General features: G+C 36.3%; 1 protein-coding gene across 2 annotated transcripts; it reads left to right on the top strand.

Annotated features, from left to right (window-relative positions):
* The first annotated feature begins 724 nt into the window (after positions 1-724).
* LOC111781450 (acetyl-coenzyme A carboxylase carboxyl transferase subunit alpha, chloroplastic) lies at positions 725-5,910 on the top strand. Of its 2 annotated transcripts, none has more exons than XM_023662035.2 (12): positions 725-897; positions 1,387-1,768; positions 1,860-1,934; positions 2,047-2,154; positions 2,250-2,410; positions 2,578-2,692; positions 2,769-2,923; positions 3,030-3,081; positions 3,159-3,227; positions 3,882-3,959; positions 4,047-5,190; positions 5,474-5,910. In XM_023662035.2, the coding sequence occupies exons 2-11, from the start codon at positions 1,442-1,444 to the stop codon at positions 5,187-5,189; spliced, it is 2,283 nt and encodes a 760-aa protein (XP_023517803.2). In that variant the 5' UTR covers positions 725-897; positions 1,387-1,441; the 3' UTR covers position 5,190; positions 5,474-5,910. The 2 variants fall into 2 exon arrangements, with proteins under 2 accessions (XP_023517803.2, XP_023517802.2); XM_023662034.2 differs by having other exon boundaries at positions 1,350-1,768.
* The last annotated feature ends 1,336 nt before the right edge of the window (positions 5,911-7,246 follow it).

Below are 7,246 nucleotides of genomic sequence, written 5' to 3'. Positions count from 1 at the left end.
GTCATAATTAAAACATGTTTAGCTTTTGCGATTTTTAGATAATTTTTCTCGCAAACATGTGAGTGAAGACAAAACATGCTAAAAGAATTTGTGTCGGTATAAATACTTCAAAAAAAGTGTTATGAAAAAAAAAATCGTAGAATAAGAGTTCATATTACTTATGTCTATATTTTTTAAATAAATAAGCTACATTGAATTCTATTGGTAGGTTTATAATTGGTAAAGATTAGTAAACCTAATTTGAATTAATATAATTAAAATTTGTAGTATTCATAGGAGAGGGGTTGTCGGGTTTTGCTCTACCAAGATCTCTACACAATGATCAACGAGTACATGTTGGTGTTGAACGCACATGCAGGGCAAGCGTGTTTTTTGTCAACGTGTTCGAACTCGAGCTTTTTTCATAATTTCCAATTTTGCCCCCAACCTGAGATAAATTTTATTTCCATCGTATTTAGGAGTATAAAAATGATATATTGATCTCATTTCTTTTAATACATTTTTATAATTTACTCGTTTATTTTATATTATTAAAAGTAATTAGTAAATATATGAAAAATAAATTTATAATAAACAAAATATATTTTTTTTAATCTATAACTTTTCAGACAATTTAAATATATAATACAATTTTAACTTTATTATTTGAAAATATTTTTTTTTAGATAATTCATCGGTATATATAAAAACCTTGAATCAAACCCCCTATGAAGTATCGCTACTCTCCTCTCTCTCTCTAAGGGACACACAAACAGCTCCTCGTTTATGACGATCTCTTCGATGCTAGATTGCTCCTCTTCAATGCTTTAACGCACCCATCTTCCCGTTTCTTCAGGTTTTAGATCCTTTTTGGCACCTCTCCTCCGGGGATCTCACGGCTTTTGCAGCCAATTTCGGGTAATTTTTAAGACAATGAGCTATGAATGTTTTTGTTTCTTTTCTGTAATTCCATGGAAGTTGTGTTTTTCTGTTCGTGAGGCCTTGATTTGGATTGATGCATTGATGAATTTAAGTCTGTAATTGACGGATTGTGCTGCTTTTATGGGGAAATGGCATTGGTTTGGAAGTGGGATTTGTTGAATCGTTGTGTTCTTTTTTGTTATTGGATTTGAATTCTTCTAAATCTCAGATGATCGATGGATTTGGTTGGTTGATGTTGAGTTGATCGGTGCTTTTTTATGAGATTCTGTTTTTTGAACTGTTAGCTTCGTTTGCATTTCCTTTTTTTTTTTTTTTTCTCTCTCTCTCTCTTTTTCGCTTTCTGAGTAATTGTCACATTTTGTCGTGTTTTCATGGAGTAGGGGGACTGTTCCTAAATCTTTATGCATTCCTTTGGTTTATGTTTTCAGATTTATAATTTTAAAGGCGTTGTTTTGATTGTTAGAGATCTCATTGGTGGGTTTAGCTGAAAAAGTGGTTAGATTGAGATTGGGAGAAGAGAATGGCGTCTATTTCTACTCTTTCAGCGGCATTATCTGGTACTTCGGCGTCTGATCTTCTTCGAAGCTTGAGTAATGGCGTTAGTGGTATCCCTTTGAGGGCTCTGGGAAGAGCGCGATTAAACCCAGGAAGGAAAGCCATTTCAGTTAGTGCAAAGTTAAGGAAGGGGAAGAAGCACGAGTATCCATGGCCGGATGATGCGGATGAGAATGTCAAGGGTGGAGTTCTTACTCATCTCTCACATTTCAAGCCTCTGAAAGAGAAGCAGAAGCCTGTTACTCTTGATTTTGAGAAACCACTTCTTGTTCTTGAAAAGAAGATTATCGATGTTAGTCTCTCCTTACGAGTGTTAGTTGCATCTTCTGATTGTGCATCTCTCACTATCTTTGGCAATGATTGTCTTTTCATTCTGGATGTAGGTGCGGAAAATGGCTCATGAAACTGGTCTAGACTTCAGTGATCAGATTCTTTCATTAGAAAATAAATATCAACAGGTTTGTTATTACTATTAACGGAGTTCTTATTCCAATTTGAAGTGTTGAAATTTGATCTTTTTCACATAAATTTTCCTCAATGAGCTTGACTGCTTCTCGTTGTTGGTTTCAGGCTTTAAAGGATTTATACACTCATCTGACTCCTATACAACGTGTTAATATAGCTCGACATCCTAACAGGCCAACTTTCCTCGATCACGTGTTCAATATCACTGAAAAGGTTTTGTGGTCTTTTTACTGTGAAAGTGGTATTGAAAATTTTGGATTGTGGATTTGGTAATTTTGATGCCAGAAATATTTTCTACATGTTTACAGTTTGTTGAACTTCATGGAGATCGGTTAGGGTACAACGATCCTGCCATTGTTACTGGCATAGGAACCATTGATGGGAGAAGATACATGTTCATGGGTCACCAAAAGGGTAGAAACACAAAAGAAAATATTCAGCGGAACTTTGGAATGCCTACTCCGCACGGGTATGTTTAGTAATGGAGAAACATGTTCTATATTAGATTTAACATTATGCATGTTTTGAAGTAGAAAGGAATATGAATTACTCCTTGTTGAATCCGAGCTTGTTGGAAAATTTGAAGTTAGGATATTAGATATCTAATCCTGACTAGTTTTACTTATTTCCTAACAGTTATCGGAAAGCACTTCGCATGATGTACTACGCAGATCACCACGGGTTCCCAATTGTTACTTTCATTGATACGCCAGGTGCATTTGCGGATCTCAAATCTGAGGAACTGGGCCAAGTATGAAAAACAAAATATTCTTTTTTATGGAGCTCTTCCTTTATCTGGAGAACTGATTTGCTTCATAAATTTGCAGGGTGAGGCTATTGCTCACAATTTGAGGACTATGTTTGGTCTCAAGGTACCAATCATTTCAATTGTCATTGGAGAAGGAGGCTCTGGCGGTGCCCTGGCAATCGGTTGTGCCAATAAGTTGCTAATGCTCGAAAATGCAGTTTTCTATGTCGCCAGGTGCATTTCATGCCTACTCTTTTAGTAAATTAAGACAACTTCACTATTATTTCATTGTAAATTCTGCTGATTTACCAATAACCCGTTTAATTTTCAAATATGTTAGTCCTGAAGCCTGTGCTGCAATCTTGTGGAAAAGTGCAAAAGCTTCTCCACAGGTTCTTATACATTCAACCCTTAGTATCCTCTTTTAGAGGTTTATCTATATTTGTTGAGATATATTTGTTATTTGCAGGCAGCAGAGAAGCTAAAAATTACTGCACCAGAGTTGTGCAAATTACAAATTGCCGATGGCATTATCCCTGTAACGACACTGTCCTTCACATATCTTGATATTCCATGTTCTTTTCTTAGTTCTTAATTCCTTTCTTGTCTGTTCCTCTTTCCAGTTCTGACACCGTTTATGCCTGCTTAGAAATGAGTGTAGTTACATATATGCTAGGGGCACATCCTTGTTTTTATGTGTTGAATGCTATATGCTTGTTATTAAAAAATATTCGCTGTTTTTCCTTTAACAATATCCATAATATCAAACTATATACCTTAAGGCTTAAACATTTAATACTATCCAAACGTTTCTTAGTTTACTATCCAAACGTTTCTTAGTTTAATTATTTTGTATTTTTAGTTTCTTTCCCCTTCCGTAGTAACTGCAGGTCTAAACTGACTTGAACTGAGGCTTTCCTCTTATATCTTATTGTTTTGATCATATGTTCCTCGTTTCTTATCGTAAAAAAAAAAAAAAAAAAAAATACACCTGAACTCGTAATATTTTCAACTGTCATCGTGCATTGTATTAACTTTGAGTTGAAGCTTCTCTGTAACTTCTTTTAGCCTCAGGTTGAGGCTCTCTTTGCATATGTTATTATTTTGATAGAAGATGGTCTGTTTCTTTTCCCCTTCTTCTTTCCTAAGATTATTTTGTACCTATAATAATTTTAAGCATTGTTGTTCACAGGAACCCTTGGGTGGCGCGCATGCAGATCCTGCTTGGACCTCGCAACAAATAAAGATTGCAATAAATGAGACCATGGATGTAGGTCCTTGACTTTTTCTAAAATAATGAAACCTGGTCGTTCTCATTGTAGCGTATACATTAATGAATTTTCTGCACGTCTTTCAGGAGCTTTTGAAGATGGACACGGAAGAACTATTGAAGCATCGAATGCTGAAATTTCGTAAAATTGGAGGGTTTCAAGAAGGCATTCCAATCGAGCGAAAAAGGAAAGTTAACATGAAAAAGAAGGAAAAACCCATTAGAATGAAGTCAGTTCAGGAACCGGAGACTAAGGTGAAAAAAGTGATACAAAAATCAGTGAAAGCTAAGGAATCCTCCATTGGGAATTCAGATTTAGATCTGAATAAGATGATTGAAAAATTAAACAAAGAAGTTGATTTTGAATTTTCTGAGGCAGTAAAGGCCATGGGCTTAAAGGACAGGCTTGCTGCGCTGCGAGAAGAATTTTCAAAAGCAAAGTCACTGGACCGACTTATCCAACCAGCATTGAAAGATAAAATCGAGAAGCTTAGCGATGAATTCAACCGGGGGTTGTCTAAAGCTCCCAACTACGAGAATCTGAAGAATAAACTCGAAATGCTAAAGAATTTATCTAAATCCAAGGCTCTCTCAGTTAAGGATGTTAAGGAGGAGACCCCATTGAAGCAGGAAATCAACAAAAAATTTGCAGAGGTTCTGGGTCGATCTGATGTACGGGAGAAATATGAAGCGCTGAGGGCCGAAATCGCAAATTCAGGGGCATCTACATATATGAATTTGGACCCCGAACTGCAAAAGAAAATTGATGAAGTAAAGAAGGAAATACAAGGGGAATTGTTGGATGCCCTCAAGTCCTTGGGTTTAGGTGTTGAGGTACTAACGTCAAAAGCAGAAGGCCTTAGCGGGCAGGCGTCATTGTCTCTGTTCAAACCAAAGATAAAAGAGTTGAATGAGGAAATTAATCAGGGAATTGAAAGCGTTGCAAGCAGAACAGATCTAAAAGATAAGATTGAATTACTGAAACTTGAGGTAGCCAAGGCTGGAAAGACACCAGATACAACCTCAAGAAACAAAATTTTGGCTTTGGAGCAGCAAATAAAGCAGAGCCTTGCTGCTGCACTGGATTCTTCAGACTTGAAGAACAAACATGAAAAACTGAGGGAAGAGATATTAGAAACTGCAGAATCTTCAGCAGGGTTGGATCCAAAAGAAGGTGATGGAGATGCTAGAATTCAGACTAATTTGGGTGCTGAGCATACCTTCGCTTAATGTGAGTTTTTCAGTTTTGTTTTACCACGCATAAGAATCACGCGCACGCGCACACGCACACGCACACGTGGATGCAGAGAAATACATAGAAACTTGAAAGGCTTAGAGCATCGACTGTCTTCGTTTTCCGATCAACATTGATAAGTATAAATATCTCAATAGTTATGACCAGTTTTTTAACCTTGAGGAGCACATAGAATTTGGACTATGGAACGACTCTTGCCAATGAATGCAAAATGTCTATGTTGAGGAGTTTTACTTATTAACTTTCGATCTTTTTGCAGGGTTTTAGTTGCCAGTATACATGAGCAGGACCATGTTTAAGAAGAAGTTGCATGTAACAGGAAACTAGTTAGAGCGTCCTCATTGGCCAGAAAACCAAGTTATCCGTTCCCGCTTCTAACCCTTATTCAACGTCGTCGCTTGATTTTGATAGGTACAAGATTTAGGGTCAGCAGGAGCAGGAAGGACACGGCAGGGCTGCTACATTTTCTTCTTCCTGTTTTCAGGGGGCTTTTCTTTTCTAAATTGAGCTATTTTTCTGACTTGTTGCTGTGTTTCTTCTTTTTCTATTAATAGATCCAGATAGCTTTGTATAGATTGCTAGATTGTTTTGGAGACTAATAATGCATTGCAAACTCTTTAAAATGTTTGTTTAGAAACTAAACATCCTGGTTGGAACATTAAAATAAGTTTATAGGCAAAGTAGCTTCTCTTTTAATTGTCTTTGCAGGCATGCTTGGTTTGCAGGCTAAAGGGTTTTGGTTCGAGGAATCACTAGAAGAGGTTGCATACATGTTTGTTCTCCGACTCTTTTCAATTGCAAGCCTTATGACGTGTAAGTTCATCTCTCATTTACTCGATTACTCTTGTATCTGGTAATGTATATGACTTGATTTATCATCAACTACAAGGTCAAAAATTCAAAAATTCAAATTTTCACTCTATGATGGGGTTGAACTCATAAAACTCTACTAGTAGAAGTTTTTGCAAAAGTTTTTAAAACGCGTCAGGGAGAGGTTTTCACTCTTACTTCGTTCTTCTCTCCCATCGATGTGGGATCTCATTTTTCACTCTCCTAGGATCACTCATTCTCCTCTCTACTAGATGTGGGACCCCCAATCTACCTAGGGCCCGGTGCTTTCTCTGGCACACCGCGTCCACCCTCCTTCGGGGTTCAGCCGCTTTGCTAGCATATCGCCCAGTGTTTGGCTATGCTACCATTTGTAACAGTTCAAGCCTACCGCTAACTTTTTTGGGCTTTTCTTTCGGTCTTTTCCTCGAAATTTTTAAAATTGCCTGGGAGTGGTTCCTTTATAAAAAAATGTTTTGTTTCCCTCTCCAACCGAGTAGGATCTCACATGTTTACTTTGTACTATGTCATCTTTTACGTAATTTTGACGTCAATGTCCTTTCATCATACATAACATTGTATATATGATGAATTTCTTAAATTGTGTAGGTCACGAGATAATACTTGTGATTATGATATTATGATATCAAAGTTTGTACTTGTGATTATGATATTATGATATCAAAGTTTGTACTTGTGATAGCTTCACATTCATAGTAACTTATAAATACATCATCCAACAATCACTGACTGTAACTTCAACGAAGCATTGAACGACATCTTCGTGGTTATTGAATCTTATAAGGTAAATTATTAAGCTGTAATAAATTGTTGGGTTTGTCATAATATGAAGCAAGATAAAATTTCTGTATCAAAATTTACTATTCTTCTTAACTCCATTTTCAAAACAGTATTTTCTTCACCAATAATTTTTCGTTCGGAGTTGGCCCATGTTGCCAAAATTAAATCGTTATGCAATAAATGTAACATGCCAGGTAATAGCTTGTGCATATTTAATTAAAATGCCTGAATTTGAACTTAAATAGTAACATTTTCATTAATTATTTGCAAAATGATACTCGGACGTCAAATTATTAAACTTCGAGATATAATTTTAGTCTTCCAATGTAGAGATATCTATTTTATTTGAACGGGAAAGAGATTTCCTGCTTAGACAGAGAATGGGGGAGGGAATAGAAAATTT

This window comes from Cucurbita pepo, chromosome 19 (genome assembly GCF_057944985.1).
Source record: "Cucurbita pepo subsp. pepo isolate OVF chromosome 19, ASM5794498v1, whole genome shotgun sequence".
In the NCBI taxonomy this organism is placed as follows: Eukaryota; Viridiplantae; Streptophyta; class Magnoliopsida; order Cucurbitales; family Cucurbitaceae; genus Cucurbita; species Cucurbita pepo.
This window is presented reverse-complemented; position numbering and strand designations above follow the sequence as displayed.

Bases quoted from the DNA above. Each gene is read 5' to 3' on its own strand.
- LOC111781450 (XM_023662035.2), top strand. From the start codon at position 1,442: ATGGCGTCTATTTCTACTCTTTCAGCGGCATTATCTGGTACTTCGGCG. The intron at 1,935-2,046 runs GTTTGTTATTAC...TGTTGGTTTCAG, and splicing joins TAGAAAATAAATATCAACAG to GCTTTAAAGGATTTATACAC. The intron at 3,960-4,046 runs GTAGGTCCTTGA...CACGTCTTTCAG, and splicing joins CAATAAATGAGACCATGGAT to GAGCTTTTGAAGATGGACAC.